At 57.9% G+C, this 20,470-nt stretch overlaps 1 protein-coding gene and 1 non-coding gene across 13 annotated transcripts in view; both read left to right on the top strand.

Moving 5' to 3' along the window:
• TRPM2 (transient receptor potential cation channel subfamily M member 2) overlaps positions 1-20,238 on the top strand; it is a 55,657-nt gene extending 35,419 nt beyond the window's left edge. For all 12 annotated transcript variants that reach the window (XM_032392558.1, XM_032392570.1, XM_032392562.1 and 9 more), the window contains 15 exons: positions 411-543; positions 971-1,142; positions 5,090-5,273; positions 6,442-6,623; positions 6,861-6,993; positions 8,704-8,791; positions 11,237-11,324; positions 11,982-12,139; positions 12,836-12,912; positions 13,163-13,264; positions 14,521-14,607; positions 15,137-15,242; positions 16,815-16,916; positions 18,359-18,475; positions 19,026-20,238. In XM_032392558.1, the coding sequence (XP_032248449.1) occupies positions 411-543; positions 971-1,142; positions 5,090-5,273; positions 6,442-6,623; positions 6,861-6,993; positions 8,704-8,791; positions 11,237-11,324; positions 11,982-12,139; positions 12,836-12,912; positions 13,163-13,264; positions 14,521-14,607; positions 15,137-15,242; positions 16,815-16,916; positions 18,359-18,475; positions 19,026-19,151 (1,855 nt within the window). In that variant the 3' untranslated portion in view covers positions 19,152-20,238. The remainder of the gene's footprint in view (positions 1-410; positions 544-970; positions 1,143-5,089; positions 5,274-6,441; positions 6,624-6,860; positions 6,994-8,703; positions 8,792-11,236; positions 11,325-11,981; positions 12,140-12,835; positions 12,913-13,162; positions 13,265-14,520; positions 14,608-15,136; positions 15,243-16,814; positions 16,917-18,358; positions 18,476-19,025) is intronic.
• Positions 15,196-15,259, top strand: LOC116624616. Its single transcript, XR_004297925.1, has one exon. It is a non-coding gene; the product is annotated as a Z6 small nucleolar RNA (small nucleolar RNA).
• Positions 20,239-20,470: the final 232 nt, after the last annotated feature.

Genomic DNA, 20,470 nt, shown 5'->3' on the forward strand with positions numbered 1-20,470 from the left:
GAGGAGTAGAGCAGGAAGGTGCCAGAGCTCCCTGCCCCTCAGATGGCTGAGCATCTGCAGCCCAGTGGCCCCTCCCGGCACCTCCTGTTGTGGCCCCGGCCACTCCGCTGCCCACTGGGGCCACATGCGTCCTTGCCATGGTCCCTTTCTCCAAGAAGCAAGAGGGACCAGCCACACTGCCTCCCAAGAGGCCTGCATGGCCTGCCTACCCTGCCCAAGGCTGGGCTCCCAGACTTTTCTGGAAAACACACCTCCCCGGAAGCTCTGGTCCATGAGCTCATACCCCATTTTTAGTACTTTGGGGTCCAGAGGCCTCCAGAGCCACATGTGGGCTCGGGCAGGTGAGCAGGCAGCTGGGGGCAGGCTCCGGGAGCGGCGAGCTGAGGGGTCCTTGATTCTGCCTTGGGCAGGCTCATCCCCGGGCTGCTGTACTCTGGGCGCATCATCCTCTCTCTGGACTTCATCATGTTCTGCCTCCGGCTGATGCACATTTTTACCATCAGTAAGACGCTGGGGCCCAAGATAATCATCGTGAAGCGGATGGTAAGGGGATGAGCGGGTCCTGCACCAGCAGCACGTGAGGTGCCCCAGGACTTGAGCACACTACTAGGTTCCCATGTCCCTGCTTTGCCCTCGGGCTCCCAACCCCAGCATGCCTGTCTCAGGTCCTTGCCTGTATGTCACCTCTTCCAGGCAGCCTTCCCTAATCTCCACAGCTCGTTCCTTATTGCTGTTACAGCTCCGGTCACTCCTCTCCGTGGGTCACAGTCGCATCCAGCCCCTCGTATGCATTGTGTGGTGCCCAGCACCCTGTTAGGATATGGGGACAGGCCCAGGACTGTGGGCCCCTGTGTCCCTGCCCTGGGCATCAGCGGCTCCTCCCACCACTGCAGAGCGCACAACCTGGGTGTGGGGGGAGGGGGCACGTGTGGGTGCACGCGGCTGCAGCTGGGGCCCTCCGTCTCTGCAGATGAAGGACGTCTTCTTTTTCCTCTTCCTGTTGGCGGTGTGGGTGGTGTCTTTCGGGGTGGCCAAGCAGGCCATCCTCATCCACAACGAGAGCCGGGTGGACTGGATCTTTCGGGGGGTCGTCTACCAGTCATACCTCACCATCTTCGGGCAGATGCCAGCTTACATTGACGGTAGGACATGGGGTGTTGACAGCTCCAGCAGGGGCACCTGCAAAGCTCACAGAAAGATGGGGGACAGGGGGACAAGGGGGGCAGCTCCCCAAGTGCCTGCATGACAGAGAGACAGGTGCGTGTTTTTGGTTGAGGGGGTTGGGATCTTCGAAGCCGAAGCCAAGCCGTACTGAGATCCCAGGCGGGCCAAGGATGTGGCCTGGGGCTCTGGGGCATCAGTTGGCACCCCTCCCCCACATTGCATGCCTCCCTATCCCTTCTCCTCCTCTGGACGGGGAGAATCCTTCTTGTATATGGAGTTTTTTCTTTTCAACAGCTTCATCGAGATATAATTCACATACCGTGAAGCTCACCTATATAAAGTGTGTGCTTTAGTGGTTTTTAGTGTACTTAGAGGATCTAATTTTAGAACATTTGCATCACCCACCAAAGACACCCATTAGCAGTCACTCCCCATCCCCCCCAACCATTGGTGACCTCTAATCTACTTTCTGTCTGTTCAATTTGTCTTTGCTAGACATTCATATAAATCAGATAATGTAATATGTAATCTTTGTATCTTGTTTTTTCTTAGTGTAACGTTTTCAAGACTCATCCATATTGTAGCCTGCATCAGTATTTAATTCCCTTTTTTTATTACTAAATAATATTCCATCGTATGGATAGATCACATTTAGTTTATGCATTTGTAAGTTGGTGAACATGCGTTGTTTCTACTTTTTGGCTGTTATGAATAACATTGCTATAAACAGTTATTTATGTTTTTTAATAAGTTTTTGTGTGGACGTATGTTTTCTTCTCTCTTGGATATATATCTGGAACTGTAACATATACCTGTTGGTTTGTATGCTAAGTCTGTGTTTAACTTTTTGAGAACCGGCCAAACTATTTTCTATGGCAGCTGTCCTGTATTTTATGTCCCCACCAGCAACGTATATGAGGGCCCCAATTTCCACATTCTCTCTGGCTTGTCATTGTCTTTTTTTTTTGCTTCTAGCCGTCCCAGTGGGTGTGAAGTGCATTTCATTGTGGCTCTGATTTGCATTTCCCTGATGGTGAATGATGTGGAGCATCTCTTCATGTGCTCCCTGAGCCATTCGGATGTCTTCTCTGGAGAAATGTCTGCTCCTCTCATTGGCCCATTTCTCAAGTGGATTATTTTTCTTTCTTACTGAGTTACGAGAATTCTCTACGTATGGATACCAGTTCCTTCTCATCTGTATGATTTACCAATATATTCTTCTGTGGGTCAGCTTGTCACTTTCTTGATCGTGTCCTTCAAAGCACAAAAGTTTTTAGCTTTGATGAAGTCCACCTTATCAGTTGCTTTTATCATTTGTGCTTTTGTTGTCATATCTCAGAACCTGATGCCTGACCCAAGGTCATGAAGACTCATGTCTGTGTTCTTATTCCTGAAGTAATAGCTTTTGTTCTTACTTTTGGCCTTTGAGCTAGTTAAACTAATTTTTTATACGGTGTGAGGTAAGGGCCATTCTTTTGCATGCAAATTTCCAGTTGTTCAAGCACCATGTATTGAAAAGACGATTTCTCCCTATTGAATTGTCTTAGCCTCCTTGTCAAAAATCAACTGACCATTAATGAAAGGGTTTATCTATAGACTCTCAACCCTATTCTGTTGATCTGTATGTCTGTTCTTGTGCCAACACCACACGGTCTTGGCAAATGTAACTTCATAGTAAGTTTCGCAATCAGAGATGTGTGAGTCCTTCAACTTTGTTCTTCTTTTTCAAGATTGCTTTGGCCTCTGGGTTCCTTGGGTCCACATGAATTTTGGATTCAGCTTCTCACTTTCTCCAAAAGGCATCTAGGATTTTGACTGTGAGCATGGGATGCCTTTCTGCTTATTTAGATCTTTAATTTCTTTCAACAATATTTTATAATTTTCAGTGTGTAAGTTACACTCCTTTTAAGTTTATTCTTAAGATTTTTATTCTTTTTCATGTTATTGTAATAGAATTATTTTATTAATTTCATTTTTGGATTGTTTATTGCTAGTGTGTAGAAATATGCTATATTTGTGTGTTGATCTTGTATCCCGAAACCATGCTGAATGTCTTTATAGCTCTCATAGTTTTTTAGTGGATTCCTCGGCATTTACTATATACAAGATCATGCTCTCTGCAAATAGAGATGCTTTTACTTGTTCCTTTCCCATCTGATACATTTATTTCTTTTTCTTGCTTCATTATCCTGGCTAGAACTCCTGGTACAACATTGAATAGAAGTGTCCAGAACAAACATTTTTATGTTGTTCCTGATCTTAGAGGGTGAAGCTCTCAGTCTTTCATTAGTAAGTATGATGTTCACTGTGGGGTTTTTTGTAGATGTCCTTCATGAGAGTGAAGAAGCACCTTTCTATCCCTAGTTTCTTGAGTGCTTTTATTATGAAAGCATATATGATTTTGTCAAACACTTCTCTTGCATCTGTTGAAATGTTCACATGACTTTTGTTCTTCATGCTATTAATATGGTGTGTTATATTAATTGATTTCCAGATGTAAAACCAACTCTGCCTTCCTGGGATATATCTCACTCGGTCATGGTGTGTAATTCTTTCTATGTGTTGCTGGATTCAATTTGCTGGCATTTTGGGGAGGGTTTTTGCATCTATGTTCATAAAGGGCATTGGTCTGTAGTTTTGTTTTTGTCTGGTTTTGGTATCAGGGTGATACTAGCCTCATAGAACAAGTTAGCAGTGTTCCCTCCTGCTTCATATTTTGGAAAAGTTTGTGAAGGATTGGTTTTAATTCTTCAAACATTCAGTAGAATTCACCAGTGAAGCCATCTGGGCCTGAACTCTTCTTTGTGTGAAGTTTTAAATTATTACTTCAATCTTTTTGCCTGTTATAGGTCTGTTTGTATTTCCCATTTCTTCTTCAGTCACTTCTGGTGTTTTGTCTCTTTCTAGGAGTTTGCCCATTTTTCCAAGTCATCTACTTTGTTAGCACACAGTTCTGTAGTATTTCCTTATAGTTCTTTTTATTTTTTAGGGTTGGTAGTAATGTTCTCTCTTTCGTTTATAACTTGAGCAATTTGAACCTTTTTTCCCCTTGATAAGTCTAGGTAAAGGGTTGTAATCTTCTTAATCTTTTCCAGGAAACAGATTTTGGTTTTTATTGATTATTGTTTTTTGTATTCTCTCTGTTATTTATTTGCATTTTGATCTTTCTTACTTCCTTCCTTTTTGGGTTCAGTTTGCTTTCCTTTTTTTAGTTTACTAAAGTGGAAGGTTATGTTATTGATTTGGGCTCTTTCTTCTCCTTACCAGTGCATGCTCGTTGGGCAGGGAGATTGGCAAAATGGGCGCAGGGCGGTGGGAGGTACAGACTTCCAGTTTTTAAGAAAATAGTGCATGCTCATTGTTGAAAAACTGTTAAATCCAGAGTAGGTCTAAAGAATAATGCTGTCTGTGACCCCGCTTCCCGGGTTAGCTGCCGTTAAGAGCTGCCAATGGCTGTGCCTCCTTGGGAGTGTTTTGACGTACAAGCTGGACGTCTATTTATGTTTTATTATCTTCTGTACCCTTCACTCTGCTACAAATGTGGGACTGCACTTCGGTTTGTACCCCCCGCCCCGTTGTGTGGGTCAGCACGTGGCCCGTGCCACACAGTTCCCTCCCCTGCCTCCTTCCTCGTTGTGAAAGTTGTTCATTTTCTCGGTTCGAATTCTCTCCCACGGCACTGGGCTCTCCGTGGTGGGGCCTGCATCACCCCCTGGGGCTGGCTCTTGCCCGGGGCCCAGGACGTGTCCTGGAGGGGTCCTTCCCTCCTCCTGCCCACAGAGGACACTTGGGTGTAGACAGACGCCTCTCTCTGTCTGACAGAGCTGAGGTCAGCCAGCTGTGGGGGCGTCCAGGCCCCGGGGTGCTCACTGCCCAAGGGACACTTGTGACTCTGTGTGGTTTCTTTGTTCCCTGCCCCCCCCAGGTGTGAATTTCAGCCTGGACCAGTGCAGCCCCAATGGCACAGACCGCTACAAGCCCAAGTGCCCCGAGAGCGACACCATCCGGCACGAGCCTGCCTTCCCCGAGTGGCTGACCGTCATCCTGCTCTGCCTTTACCTGCTTTTCACCAACATCCTGCTGCTGAACCTCCTCATTGCCATGTTCAAGTGAGTGCTGCCGGCGCAGGGCCCAGCCAGCGGGGGATGGAGCGAGCCTGGGGCCCGAGACGCCCACGCTGCAAGCTGCCTCGCTCCGCCCAGCGCATGGCCTCCCTCCCTGGTCCGTGCTGTGCGGAGGCCGCCCGCGGGCCGGGGACTTACGGGGAAGTGAGCCTCCTGGGGGCCCGGAGCACAGCCACATTGGGGCGCAGCTTGGAGTCTCACCCAGGGCTCTCAGAAATACCCGAGCTTTGCTCAGCTTCTGTCCTGGTGGAGAAAACACTATGTCACAGATTGTTTGTGGAAACAAGTAAGATCCAGAGGGCGAAAGCTTTCTGTGCAGAGCTTTCATTTATTTTTTTTAAAAGATTTTATTTATTTATTTGAGAGAGAGAGAGAGAGAGCTCAAGCAGGGCGAGGGGCAGGCAGAGGGAAAAGCAGGCTCCCAGGACCCCGGGATCATGACCTGAGCCAGAGGCAAACGCTTCACCCACTGAGGCACCTGGGTGCCCCATGAGCAGACCTTTCATTTTGCGAACAAGGGAGCTGGGCTGTGCGGCAAGGGGACCTGGCTGAGGTCATCTCTGCATGTGGAAGAGTGTGTCCCAGCATTTAAGGACGCGGCTCTTCCGATATGGGATGACCTGTATTCGTCCTCTGTGTACAAAGCCCCAACAGGAGCCGAGTGGGTCAGCCGTGCAGGGTCCCTTGTGTTCCTGGTCTGGACGGGTGTCTTTCTCTTTCGCCCCTCGGGGGCCTCTCTATGTCTGGCATTGTGGGGCAGCCCACCAAGGCCCATTGGCTAGACGACAAGTGTGCGGAGATGAGCCGCGTCCGCCCTTGAAGATCCTGTCCCTTCTGTGTGTCAAATTCACAGATAATCTCTGTTTAGATTTTGTCAAATGCCAGGACCCTGTCCACCTCCCAACAGTCCTCTGCCTTGTTTTGTCCGCTAACAAGTTTTATAACATCTGAAATCCAGGGATCTTCATTCTCACCACGGCTCCCAGGAGCTCAGGACCCTGAGGCTGGTCTTTGTCTGCGTCAGGAATTGTCCACTGGGGTGCTGTGTGTTTGCTTTTCACGGGCCGCCCCCAAGGCCCCCCAGGGGGTGCTGTGGGCGATTCTGGGGGTCCCGCCAGCCCTTCCGTGACCTGCGCCCCTTGCCTCCTGCCAGCTACACGTTCCAGCAGGTCCAGGAGCACACGGACCAGATCTGGAAGTTCCAGCGCCACGACCTAATAGAGGAGTACCACAGCAGGCCCCCCGCGCCGCCCCCCTTCATCCTCCTCAGCCACCTGCACCTGTTCATCAGGAGGGTCGTCCTGAAGATACCCGCCAAGAGGCACAAGCAGCTCAGTGAGCTGGCCCTCCCTCCGCGGTCCCCAGACTGACTGTCTCGGGTCCTGGGTGCAGTCAGGGGCCTGTAGGGAGCATGGTTGTTCCTTCCAGAATCCTGGAAGCTCCATGGGCCTCCGACCTCCCCCCAGCCCTTTGGGTGGGCTCCCCAGCCCTTCCTCCCCGCCGCGGCCCCTCCCAGTCCCCCCTCCGCCCCAGTGATCCGGTCCCTCCATCTGCCCCCGCCCGCCCCTGCAGAGAGCAAGCTGGAGAAGAACGAGGAGGCCGCCCTTCTGTCCTGGGAGATCTACCTGAAGGAGAACTACCTGCAGAACCAGCAGTACCAGCAGAAGCAGAGGCCCGAACAGCAGATACAAGACATCGGCGATAAGTACGGGAGGCCGGGGCAGCCCGGGGGCGGGGAAACCCCTGCAGCTCCAAGTCACACGGGGCCATAGCCCACCTGGGCCAGGCCCCTGGGGTGGGAAACCTGTGTCCTCCAGCTGACCCATGGCCTTCCCTCTGGGTCCTTAGGAGGACTGGACCCCACGGGGTGGGAGAAGATCACCTGGGCTGCAGACAGGGCTGACCCCTGCGGACAGGGCTAAAGGAGGGGTGCTGGCAGGGGAGACCCACTTGGCCTGGGGGGTGAGCTCAGTGAGCTTATTGGCACACAGCCTTGCTGCAGGTTCTGTGGGGCCGTGGTGGCTGGGCCTGGAGCTCAGGCTCACTGAGCATTGTCCCCCTGCCCCCAGTTCCTCCCTCCCGCCTTCTTTCTGGTGTAAGGTCGGGGCTGCTCACCCCCAGCCCTGATGGGTGGAAGGAGTTGGTCCTGCGGTCAGGGTATGCCTTGCCATGGGCCAGGAGGAGGCAGGGGACACGTGCCCTGTAACTATGTCCTGTCCCTGGTGCGGTCCCGTGGGCTGTGTGTGGAGAAGGACGTCCTGGGGCCTTGAGCATCCAGGGGGTGGGCTCCCTGCAGCCAGGCCGAGCCCGAGCGCACCTCTCCTCAGAGCTGTGCACCTGCCTTGCTGTGCGTCTCTGGGCTCCTCGGTGAACGGAGCTGTGATGACAGCCATCGCCTGGCACGGTTTCCGGAGCACACGGGAGGGAGCGCACGTATAAGGCAGGAGCGCGTCCTGGCTGGGGCACAGGGGACGATGCTGCCCTGCACTGGCCACCTTCCCCCCCGGGTCGGGGGAGGGATCCAAGGCCCCGGAGGCCACGTGGCACGCCACGGCCCCACAGCCCTGTGGCTGAGCCACAAAGTGGGGAAGGAGTCTGTTGATGAGGTGGGGTCTCTGACAAGCTTGTCGTGGTGATGGGAGTCAGAGGGGTCCAAAGACACTGTCAGTACCCACGCAGCGTATTCACGGGCTGGATGGGGGTGTGGCAGGAAGCGGTTTTGTGGCTTTTGTGGGATTAGGGAACACGTAGTGAGAGGAAGAGAAAACGCCTGGGCCCTCAGTGAGGCGCTTCCCTCCCCTTTCCCTAGAGAACCATTCAAAGTGGGCCACGGGCCCAGCTCAGCGCCCACCGGCCACTGAAGTGGGGGCTAAGTCTCTTACAGGAGAGCGTCCCCTGCAGGTGGGACTGGGTGCCCTACGCACAGCCAGACAGGAGAGTCTGGACGACGTTTGGAATTACTGTAAACGCGGCAGGCCAAAGCTGCTGAAACTCCCATGTTGTAGCAAAATAGGACCAAACCGAACAGCAGTGCTGCCCCTCCCCCCGCCCAGTGCTGCCCAGAAGCAGCTCGGAGCTTTGTGCTTCGCGTTCTGGCAGCCTGTGGGCCCATCAGGGCAAGGAGCGTCTCGCATACTTGCGTCTCTCCCCCGGGGAGGAGTCAGAATGGCTGTGTGAGGTGGGGGGCAATGCACTTGCTACCAGATCTTCCCCTTCGGGGCAGGAGGCAGTGCTCATTCTGCACAGAAATGTATGTTATAAATACTTTCAGATAGAGGGGAAGAGGCCTGAAGTTAAGGGCAGGAGGGGCCAGGCTGCTGGATCTGGCAGGGACCTCCCCCTGCAGCCTAGCACCATGTTTCCTCAGCATCCAGGCCCCCGAGCCTGGCCTGGGCTCAGCTGTGTGCTCTTCCAGGGTCAACACCGCGGTGGACCTGCTGGAGATGGAAAGTCTGAAGCGGTCAGGCTCCATGGAGCAGAGACTGTCCTCCCTGGAGGAGCAGGTAGGCGCCGGGCCGGGCCTCCTTTTCTGGGTCATGCCTCCGACAGGCCTGGGCACCGCTGTTTGAGAAGGAGCATGCTGGGGAAATGACCCTGAGAAGGACTTGGGGAATGTTGGGACAACCGTTCCCAACCGGAAGAAGTGCCTTCTTTGTCTTCCAGAAAATTCTGTCAAATATTCCCCACTGAGCTCGACCCCAGTGCACTGGGAGGTGTCTATACCGGGGGGCTGCTCTGGTCCCCTTCTCTGGTCTCCTCAGAGCTGTCCTCTGAGATGACCCCTCTGCAGGACTCCACATCCAGACGCTGTGGGAATTACACACGCCCTGGCCTGCTTTCCCAGGCTGCCTGGGGATGCTGGGAGGGAGGGTCACAGGGGACGCAAGATGCATTTGAATGTCGGGAGCAACGTCAGAAAGCAGCGTGTGGACATCTCAGACCAGCCCCCAATGGTTGGAATGTGGGGTCAAGGTTTGGATGCTTCTGCACGCAGGGAGCTTGTTCTTTTGTAAGAGGGAGCTCAAAGGACATTGTCAACAGGCAGTTGGCATTAGGTGAACAGCCCCTGCCCCACTCATCCCCCATCAATGAACATTGATGCTCCCCCACCAGTTGGGCCACATCCACTGGACTCCAAGCCCTGGGCCTGAGACAGGCAGCCCTGAGCAGCTTTGCAGGCTAGCTGGGCTCAGGTCCCTGAACGTTCATTCACCCACCCATCCATCTATTCATTCATTTATTCATTCATCCATTTATCCATCTATCCTTCCATCCATCCGTCCATCATCCTTCTTTCCATCCATCCATTTCCATCCATCCATTCTTCCATCCACCCCTCTGTCCTTCTTTCTGTCCATCCTTCCATCCATCTGTCCTTCCTTCCATCCATCCATCTGTCCATCCATCCTTCCTTCCATCCTTCCTTCTTTCCATCCATCCTTCCATCCATCTATCCATCCATCCCCCATCCATCCATACATACATCCTTCCTTCCATCCATCCATCCACCCATCCTTCCTTCCATCCTTCCATCCATCCTTCCTTCCATCCTTCCTTCCATCCATCCATCCTTCCATCCATCCACCCCCCATCCATACATACATACATCCTTCCTTCCATCCATCCATCCATCCTTCCTTCCATCCATCCATCCATCCATCCATCCTTCCTTCCATCCTTCCTTCCATCCATCCATCCATCCATCCATCCATCCATCCCCCATCTATCCATCCATCCATACATACATCCTTCAGGATCTTCCATTCATCCATCTATCCTTCCTTCCATACATCCATCCTTCCTTCCATCCATCTTTTCTTCCATCCATCCATCCTTCCTTCCATCCATCTTTTCTTCCATCCATCCCCCATCCATCTGTCATCCATCCCCCCATCCATCATCCATCCATCCATCCATCCCCCATCCATCCATCCATCCTTCCTTCTATCCATCCATCATCCATCCATCCATCCATCCATCCTTTCATCCATCCATCCATCTATCCATCCTTCATTTCATGTTTCCCGTGCTCCTCCTCTGTGCCACATCCAGGGCTGGCCTGAGGAATGTCAAGGTGAACAGGAATTGTCTCCCCCTCAGAGGTTTCCAGTGTGGGGGGCACAGACATAAATGTCCATTGTCACAGTGTGGTTTAATAAGCACAGCAACGAAGGCAGTTATAGGGGCTGGCAGTCAGGGAGGCCTCCAGCCTCCAGGATAAGGAGGGGTAGGCAGGGTGGAGGTTGGGTCCCTGCCCTTCTGTGCCCCTCTTGCTGGGGGCACAGCGGACCTGTGCTTTCTTATGAGAGCCCCTGCCGCCCACAGCAGCCTCCCAGCAGGCAGCGCCTGAGTCCCCCAGGCTGGCACTGGAGTCTTGCCTCTTCTCAGCTCTGCTGTGTCAGGTGGGGGCAAGCCACCCGGCCACTGTGCTGGCGGGGGCTCCGCCGTCAGCCAGCCCCTGCCCAGGGACCGCTGCATGCGGGGGTCTGCCCTAACTGCCTCCTCCCCTGTGGGGCCTCGCCTTGCTGACACCCTCTAACACGGGTGCTGCCGAGCAGCGTCCTCCTGGCCCCTATTCATCACGTGGCTCCTGCCATCGCCTGCAGTTGAGTATGTTTGGTTTCTAGAAGCTTCTTTTCTCTGGGAGGAGCAGGAGCCGTGGGAAGCTCCGTGGGTCGTGGTGCCCCACCTTCTCCCTGTGGCTCAGAGCTATCTTCTGGGGCTTCAGCATAGTCCAGTGGCCTCTGGTGTGTCCAGTCCCAGTGGCCATTGTGTCTCTCTGGTGGGCACTGCTGGTGACCAAGGGAAGCAGGGCGGGCTTGGATGCCCGTGGGGTCACTGCAGCGGGATGGGCGCTCCCAGCAGTGCCCTCGTGGTTTCAGTGGGGGGGTGGCTGTGCGGTACAGAGGAAGGTGCTGACCACACCTTGTTTGGGATTTGCCTTCCAGGTGGCCCAGATGTCCAGAGCATTGCACTGGATCATGAAGGCGCTGAGGGATGGTGGCTTTGGCTCAGAGGAGGGCCTCCCCACCCTGGGTGAGTGGAGGCCGCGACCGCGGCTGGTCTCTACTGGCCTGTGTTCTTTTGAATCTGGGGGTCCATGGGGAGGAGAGGCAGTAAGCAGGGCTCCCCCTCGGCCTGGGGGTGGGCTGACTGAGCTCTTCCTGAGCCCCGAGCGCCCAGAGGGAGCATAGCCTGTCCCAGAGAAGCAGGGGCCCGGCACAGCCGAGCACCCCACATGACCAGGTGGGGGACTTTGAGAAGAGGCCTGGCCCACGTCCCTGACCTCCTCTTGTGCATCGTGACACAAAGGAGGGGCAGCTCCAGAAGGTGCTGGGGGACAGAAAGCAAAGTCTGCATTTCTAAGTTTGCAGCCAGCCAGGAAGAGGGCATGACTAGCCCTCCTGGGGCATTGCTGGCCCTCCTTAACTGGATGGGCTCTGGGGCAGCCACACAAGGAGGCAGGTGCTGGCTGGGGACACACTCCCTGACCCCAGATCTCGGTCTTCCCAGAGCCATGGTCCAGGGGCCCTGGGCTGGGGCCCCCTTCAGGGCTGGTGGTGTTCACTCTGGACTCAGGGAGGTGGAGGAGGCTCAGTTTTGGGGAAAGGGCCATAGAGGACGCCCCTGTCCTGTGGGCAGGAGCCTGAGCCGGAGTCCGGCTTTGCCCACGGCTCCTTGTGGCTGTTCCAGCACCCCAGAAGACCTCAGAGGGGCAGGACCATGAGCTGGACGGCAAGCAGAAGGCAGAAGACGTGGGCGACACCCACCACGTGAATGCCCGGCACCTCCTCTACCCCAACTCTCACGTCACGCGTTTCCCCGTGCCCAACGAGAAGGTGCCCTGGGAGGTGAGTGCCAGCCTTGGCCGGAGGTGCCCGGGTTCCGGGGCGGCGGTCCTGCCCCGAGCCCTCCGACACAGCCGGGCCCCAGGTGCACTTGCCTGCTGCAGCCCCCCAGGGACGTGTTGGACACAGGTGGAGACGGAGTCCCGTAGGTACACACAGCTGGGGGTGGTGGAGCTGGGATCTGACCCACATGGGGAGCAGACCGTCCTACTACCTCCAGCCACCTCGCTGGTCCTGGACCCCAGCATCCCGGAGGGGTCAGTGCCCCTATTGTGAGCACCAGCTGGGGGAAGGCATCGAAGGGAGAGGAAGGGCTGACGGCCTCTGCGTGCCCTCCCTGCCCCACGGGCTTTCTCTCTGGCCTTTCCAGAACCTTCCAGGCTGTGGCTTCCATTCTTTCTCCCCAGTCTGTGCCAGCTGGAGTCTTCCTCACTCCTGCAGTCCAGCCTGGACCCCCGCCCCATCCTGGGGGCTCCCCTAGACCAGCAGTGCCGTTGCCGCCCCCTTGGCTGGGTCCCCAGTGAGGGGTGCACCCCGCAGGCCTGCCTGAGCTCAGAGCTACCACGTGCACTTTGGGGACAGTCTCGGGGTCCTTGGCTATGAGCACTTTGACGAGGAGGAGCCGCCGTTGGTCATCCTGGGTGCCCTAGCCATAGTCTGGGGTAACCGTCTGAGGGGAGAACCGCCGTGTTTGTGCAGACGGAGTTTCTCATCTACGACCCACCCTTTTACACGGACGACAGGAAGGACAAGGGCTTGGTGGACCCCGTGGGAAAGTGAGTGTGTGCATCCCTGCCCCCGGCAGGAGGGTGGGCGAGGGACCTGCCGGGTGCTCCCAGGTGACCGCCAGCGCCAGCTCAGGGTGAGGGTCTGCTTCCTGCCTGGACAGGGTGCCCGCTCTCCCCAAGGGCTGGGATGAGCTGGGAGGTGCGTGGCTGTGGGCACCTGCGGTCGTGGGCTCTCTGACTGCCCAGCCCAGGGCGCCACCCTCTCTTACCGGGGACGTGACTCTCCGCTTGCTCCCAGCGCCCTGGAAGCCTTGGCTGGCATCAGCTACAACGCCGTGGACGGGCCCATAGACCGGCGGAGCTTCCACGGGCTCTACGCGGTTCAGGACGGGCTCCCTTTGTGAGTGCGGCCGCCCGCCATCCCGCATCACCCCGACCCTGTGGGGGGCCTTTGGGGGCTTGCTTCTGGGCTCAGCTGTCCTGTCTTGGCAAACTAGCCATTTTTCTGGTAAAAATGAACAAAACACAGAAGAAAGGACAGATTGACATAAAACGTTTCCTTGGCACCTGGACGAGGCCCCCTCTCTGCCCCTCCCGGGGCTCACCCCACTGACCTTGGGTGCTTTGCCTTCAGCCCTGAGTAACCTCGGGGACTTCCAGTCTTCCCTGTAAAATGGGGGTGACTGTCCCGCCATCTCCATGGATTTCTGAGAAAGAGCAGACTTCCCCCGAGAGGGCTCTGGCCGCAGGGGAGCAGCTGAGGGGCAGTGGGGTCACGTCAGGGGATGACGGTGTTTTCAGCGTCTGTTCTGTGCGGGGACGGGCACTCTGTATGTCCGAGTCCAGCTGTCGAGTGACCGGTGACATCATGCCCGGCAGTCCTTGGGGATCACCTCCGTGTGTCAGCCTGGGGGTCTGGAGTTGAAGGAGCCTCCTCTGGGTGGGGTCGCTGGGGAGGAGGCAGCTCCAGGGGCTGGAGGATGAGGAAGGAGCCATCAGAATTAGGGGAGGGACAACAGTTGCTGGGATACCGTGAGCCCCGTGGAGCGGACGGGCCCTGGGGTGGCTTGAGAGAGCTGGCAGGGGCAGGGCTTTCAGGAATGTCCTGGAACAAGAGTGGGCCACTGTGTCCGGAGGTGGTGGGAGACGGGCCCCCGCTGCCAAGACAGGAGTCCACGCGGGGCCGTGGCACAGGGAGAGAGCAGGCTGGCATGTCACAGAGGGACCCGCGTGTACGAGGCCTTCGGGTGTGGACGTGCGTCGTGTGGCACGATGAGCTAGGCACACGCTCTCAGGGGGGCGCGGTGTCCACTCCAACAGTGGGGCTGGATGTTGCTTTTCCAACCAGCTCCAAGGTGACCTGAAGCTCCTGCCTCATCCCTCGGAGGCCCTCAGGGACATGTGTCCCCAGCGGGACAGTCCTAGGTGGGGAGGTGGAGTTGGCCGGGCTGGTGGATCTGGGGTCCCATCAACGCCTCCACACACTGGCTCTTTCCCAGCATCCCGCTGCGGTGAGCTATCTGTGCTCTGAAGATCCTGGGCCGCAGAAGGTCCGGGGGGAGCCAGAGCGCTCCCCCTGAGGGGCCCCTGCCCACTGCCCCGGCCTGGTCCTCCCAGAGGCAAGCGGCAATCTAAGCAGATCCCTGTCCACCCCAGGAACCCCATGGGCCGCACGGGACTGCGTGGGCGGGGAAGCCTTCGTTGTTTGGGACCCAACCACACACTGCAGCCTGTGATCACCCAGTGAGTACGCCACCAATGAGGCCACCCAGTCACCCACGGCCCTCCTCATGTCCATTCCATCCGCTGACCCTTGGGCACACCTGAGACATGGGGCGGGAGTGTCCGTACCCCCTGGGAGAAACCCAGGCCCGTCCCCACGCCCTGGGCTGCCCTTGCTTCCCTTTGGGTCCCCATCCCCTGGCTTGCCTCTGGGAGGAGGGGCAAAGCCATGGCCAAGGCCCAGGACCACCGACAAAACGAAAATACGTGTAATCCCACCCAGCATTTCCAAAGAGGGAGCAGTGGATCAGCGGGGGTCAGGGCATGTGCCTCCTTGAGGCTTTTGATAAAAAACGATTTGCCTGAGAAGCCGGCCCGTTCTCATCCTCCCAGCAGTCGTGAAGTGGAAAGACACCCCCCAACGGCCACCACCCGGTTCTTCCCCTGGAGCGGCCGCTGGGGAAGGAGACAGGGTTGGCCCCGGGAGGGCAGGGGGCGGAGGTGGGGAGCGCTCAGGTCAGAGGATCCCCGTGAGCGGCCCATTCTGCAGGTGGAGGCGGAACCAGGATGGCGCCGTCTGCAGGAAGAGCGTAAAGAAAATGCTGGAGGTGCTGGTCGTGAAGCCTCCGCTCTCGGAATCCTGGGCCCTGCCAGGGGTGAGCCAGGGGGAGCTGTCCGTCCGGTCCGTCCATCCCACCCGCCAGCCCAACACCTCCCCCCTGCAGCCACCCCGCCTCCACCCGCCCGCTCTGGACTCTGTCCCTGGTCCTGAAGGACAAACGGACTGGGCTTTGTAGAAGGAACCCCGTCCTGTTTGCTCCTTTGGCAGTTGTGAAAACAGGTTCGAAGACTCTGGTGTGTGAGAGTCTGACTGATACCCACTGTGTCAGAGCCCGGGCTGGGCCTCCTGTGGAGCTCGTGGCCTCGGGGGCACACACGGCTCCTCATGCAGGTGTCCCTGGCGGGCACATACCTCTGTGCGGCGCTGAGCTGAGCTCTAAGGACAGGACAGCGTGCAGGGCCGTGGGGAGGCAGGGAGTGGCAGATGCTTGTAGGGCTGAAGGCCGGAGTGCACCCCAAGGCCTTGTGGGGACAAACCTGATTGGGGTGCAGGAGGCCCTGGGCTGAACCGCTTGGGTTTTACTCCCAGATCAGTCTGCCCTCCCCGGCCCCCATCCTTGTTCTGGGGTCCTGGCAGGAGGACCAGGCCCCCCGACAGGCTCTGAGCTGGTGCACAGTGTCTGGGATGCAGCCCTGTTCGGGGGCCTCTCCTCTGAGCCTGTTCCCGGGATGTCCGTGATCTACCCCAGCTCAGCACCTGCCCATGGCCCAGTGGCTGCTCGGCTGGGGATGGCCAGGTCCCCAGGCTGCAACAAGGAGTCCGGGGCGCTGGGCAGTTCTGGCCCCTGAAGCCAGGACTCCCGTATCCCCAGCTGAGGGAGCACGACGCTGAACGGGAGGTTGGCTTACGGCCAGCCCCTCTCGCCCTGGGGCTTCTCTAACATGATTCAGCCTCCCTCTTGGGCACTTTGATCTCTCCGGGCAGGACACTGGCCCAGCCCCAATGTGGTTCCTGCCAACTGGCATCTTCCGAGCAGCATGCCTGCAGACCCCGGGCACTGTGCCTGCAGACCCCCGGGCACTGTGCCTGCAGACCCCCCAGCGGCCTGCCTGAACAGGTCCCTGGCACTGCATCTTTCGAGGGGCAGGCGTGTCTCAAGGGCCAAAGCAGGATGGCTGTGATAGGGACTTGGAGGGACTTCAATAACAAACAGGGTCTCCTAGAGGGTCAAGGGCCGGGTGGTGCAGGCTCAGGATCCAGGTCCCCGGGACAGGGGGCATTGGGAGTGGCCGGGAGCCCAGCCTGGGGGAGCAGAGGTGGGAGATGGCATCTGAGGGATGCAAACAACGAAAACATGCCCTCCTGCTGGTGGGCAGGTTGGGGGTAGGGTGCTGGTTACCTTATGGGCGCCAGAGAGAGGCCCCGGTGCCCACGTGCACCCCTCCGAGGTTGTGCCTTTGGCCTGACTCAGCCCCACTCCGTCCCAGGCTGACGCGGACAGCGGGCTCTGGGCAGCGTCACTGCAGTCCCGAGACAGCCAAGCTGCCAGACCCTCGTCCGCCTGCGGCTCCGTGGGGCTGGCTGGCTGCCCGCGCTGGGCAGGCGGCCAGTGGAGGTGGGTCTCTGCACAGCCTCGCAGACCTGCCTCTGCCTCCTCTCTGCTTAGGGCTCCCGCGAACCAGGAGAGATACTGCCCCGGAAGCTGAAGCAGGTCCTCCGCAGAGAGTTCTGGTATTCCTTCCAGAACTTGCTGATTCAGGGCACTGAGGTAAGGGGGCCTTCCTGCTTCAGAGTGCTGTCTGTGTGTCCTGGTCCCCCACAGCGTGCTGCTGGTGAGGGCTGCAGGGTGAGCAGGATGGGTCACTGGGGACCCTGCTGCCAACCCACACCCCGCAGCCCCTGGAGGAAGGAGCTGGGAGCGGGAGGGGTGGCAGGCCATGGCTCTGGCCCTTGGGCACCTGCTTTCCCTCTCTGTCCCCATTCTCTCTAAATCAAGGGGCTGGGTGCCTCCCTCCCACACTCATTCTTGCCCTGAGCACACCCGGGCACACGGGGACCGCAGGGTCTGTGTCTCCCCGGGCAGAGGGGTGCTGGGACGCCAGCCGCCGGCTCCCCAGGCCCTGGCCCGTGCAGCTTGGTCAGGCCTGTGTTCTTCATCGAATCTATTTGTCATTCTGAAAGCAGCCGCATTTGCCGTCACACACCCATGTTCACTCTCGCCCACAGGGCTGCCCGGAGAGCCCTGCTCCAGGCTCTCTGTTGACCTCTGTGCACGCCCACGTGGGTCTCCGGTGCCCGCGACCTCTGCGCGTGAACACCACACACGCTTGACAGAAATGGGGCCACATGGCACACATTTCTCCGTAACCTTTTTCACTTAATTCGTAATGGTCATATTTTTAAGCCCTGATTTACAAATTCACCCGCCCTTTTCCATGGCCCCGGGAGGCTCTGCGCCACGATTTGCCGAGCGTCCTCAGCAGACATCTGAGTTGTTCCCGGCCCTGTTTCTGGTCCCGCTCGGGGCGAAACAGGCAAGAGCTGCTGTTCAGTTTTGATCTACGGAGCCAGTCCTTTCACGAGGGCCGTCCCGGGCAGGGCTGAGGGCGACACCACCGTCTCTTTTCTCAACTTTGTGAGAAGAATTAAGTAGTTTATTTATTGAAATCCATGTACCATAAAATTAACCGTTTCAAAGTGAGCAGGTCGGTGGCCTTGAGTGCCCTGGCCGTGGGTGCGACCATCAGTCCACCTGTCCAGGACATTCCCATCAGCCCAAGCGCCCGCCCCACCCAGCAGCGCTTGCCCCCGCCCTCGCCCCCGCCCGCGCCCCTGCAGGCACCTGTCGGCCCCCACAGGACCCCCGCTGCTAGTGGAATCACACAGTGTGCGGCCTTTGGCATCTGGCTTCTTTCACTTAGCCTCATGTTTTTGAGGTCCGCCATCCTGTTTCAGTCCTTCCAAGGGTCTGGATGTTGGGCCAGAACCCGGGAGGGAGCTGAGTGAGGGAGCTGGGGCCGTGTTGGGGAGCAGGATGCACCAGGCAGGGAGACGGGGGCGGGGCCTGGGGCAGCGGACAGCTGTGCCCAGGGCGTCCCAGGGCCTGGAGGGAGCAAAGGGCACGCGTGGTGCCCCTCCCTCTGGAAGCTCGCCGGGGCGGGGCTCAGTGCTCCATTGGGCGGACCAGCTCACCCCCGCGCCGCCCCCCAGGTGTACAAGGGGTACGTGGACGACCCAAGGAACACGGACAACGCCTGGATTGAGACGGTGGCCATCAGCATCCACTTCCCAGACCAGAGCGACATGGACCTGAAGAGGCTGAACTCTGTATGGGGCTTCGGCCACAGGCTCCCAGGAGGGGGAGACATGGGGCGAGCGTGCTCTGGGGGACCTCCAGGCCTCCGGGAGGGGTCTACCCGGGGTCTCAGGCGGCCAGAGCTGGCTAAGGCCAGAGGGTGGGGGCTGCAGAGAGTCGGGGGCTCCAAGAGGCACCAGGAGAGGCCAGAGCCGAGTCAGAGTTGCAGGATTCACGTGTCTTCACGGGGATAGCGTCCCCCATACTTAGATCAGTCTAGAGCTGGGACCACCGAGGCCCAGGGAGCAGACCTGGGGCTGGGTTTGCAGGACGAACACCTGAGAATAAGGCCACCTGCTCTGTTCTCACGAAGGATTATCAGGGCTGGGCAGGATTCTCTGAGTCGTGTCTGAAGTAGCTGTTCTCACTCCCCTTTGCTAGAAGAGCACAGTGAGCCAGCCATAGGCCGGGCCCGTAGCAGGGACCAGGGCTGTGGTGTCCCTGCGGCCCTTCCGCAGCTGAAGTTTTGGGGTGCCTGGGCTGGCTCGGGGGGAGTCAGGCTCTGCGTTTGCCCTCTTGCAGCACCTGCACTCCTGTGACCCGGGGATGTCCGCCCAGTGGCAGGTCGTGGACAAGCGCATCCCGCTGTATGCCCACCACAAGACCATCCTCCAGAAGGTGGCCACTCTGTTTGAGGCTTTCTACTGACCCGTGGACTCGGCTGGGCCCTGTTGCCAGGGGCAGGTGCGGCCAGCCCGCCCGCAGTCCCCGTGGAGGCTTGGGCTGCCCTGCACACAGGCTGACACCAGCTGCCCGAGCCACATGCTGCCCTGGACCTCGGGCGGCCAGAGGCTGCTGCTGGGGCACCGCGTGGTGTGTTGTGGGCATCTGCCACCTCTCACAGCCACCTCGAGTCGCCGACCAGATGAGCCTGTGAATTGGAGGGCATCAGGGCACCCCAAGGGGAGAGTCAAGGCAGGGGACATCTGGCTCTGGTCACTTGGCCATTCGTCAGGGTTGACGTGGCCCCTGGGACCCTGCCAGCCATCCTTGCCCCTGCAGCCTCGGCCCTCAGCCAGATTCCCTCCTGGTCACATCATGAGCAGCTGGTCCATGACCAGACGTGCGTTGGCCCAAGGCCGGTGTTTCCTGGACAGTCGGGGCTCCCCCGTGGCCTTCTCCTCGGGCCCACATCCCGGAGACGGTGTTCACTGTGACCTTACTCGGACCCTCACCTGCTCTGGGGTGGGGCACCAGGCCCCTCAGTTCACTGCCCCGGGCGGTCAAGGCTGAGCCCGTGCACCAGGGGGCGGGGGCCACGCAAGCACACGCCTTCTCTAGAGACCCAAGGGTGTCTGCCTATGGGCTACCTGGGGCCTCGGGGGGCTCTGCAGCATGGCACTCCCTCCCTCCTCCCTGTGAGTGCAGGGAGGGGCAGGCAGTGGGCACAGATGGCGGGGCGACACCCTGCTCCTTGTCAGCGGCTCACAGACCATCAGCATAAACCACCAGGAATCGTCAGGCCTGGGAATATTGTAAAACCCAACATTAAATGTGCTGCCCAAACCAGCCTGCCCAGAGTCTTCCGTGCTTCCTACATCAAGTTCAGACACATACAGTGGTCAGGGGGCTATGTCTGGGCCACTGAAACCTCTTCCAATCCATGGCCAAGCCACCCGTGGCCCGAGGGCGTCTCTTGTGGCCATTTCCTACAGGTTCCTCCCCGTGGACATCCTGCAGGCCCCTGAGGCCCAAACTCACCACGTCCTCTCCGATCCACCCCTGCCCCTCTCCCTACACTTTATTCTCCAGGACGTGGGCCCCAGCATCGGCCCCCAGCACCGAGGCTGGGACTCCTCAATCTCGAGCCCTTTTCATGGCTCCCCCCATGCAGGTGGGGGCCTGGGTTTTTAATCTCTCATATACCTAGCCAAACTAGCATTCAACTGGCAGCACCAAATAAAGACATTTTGGAATTGTAAGGACTCAAAAAAAAATGTGTTACTCACACATTCTTTCTGAAAGAA

The sequence above is a fragment of the Phoca vitulina genome, unplaced genomic scaffold (genome assembly GCF_004348235.1).
Source record: "Phoca vitulina isolate PV1807 unplaced genomic scaffold, GSC_HSeal_1.0 scaffold68, whole genome shotgun sequence".
Taxonomy (NCBI): Eukaryota; Metazoa; Chordata; class Mammalia; order Carnivora; family Phocidae; genus Phoca; species Phoca vitulina.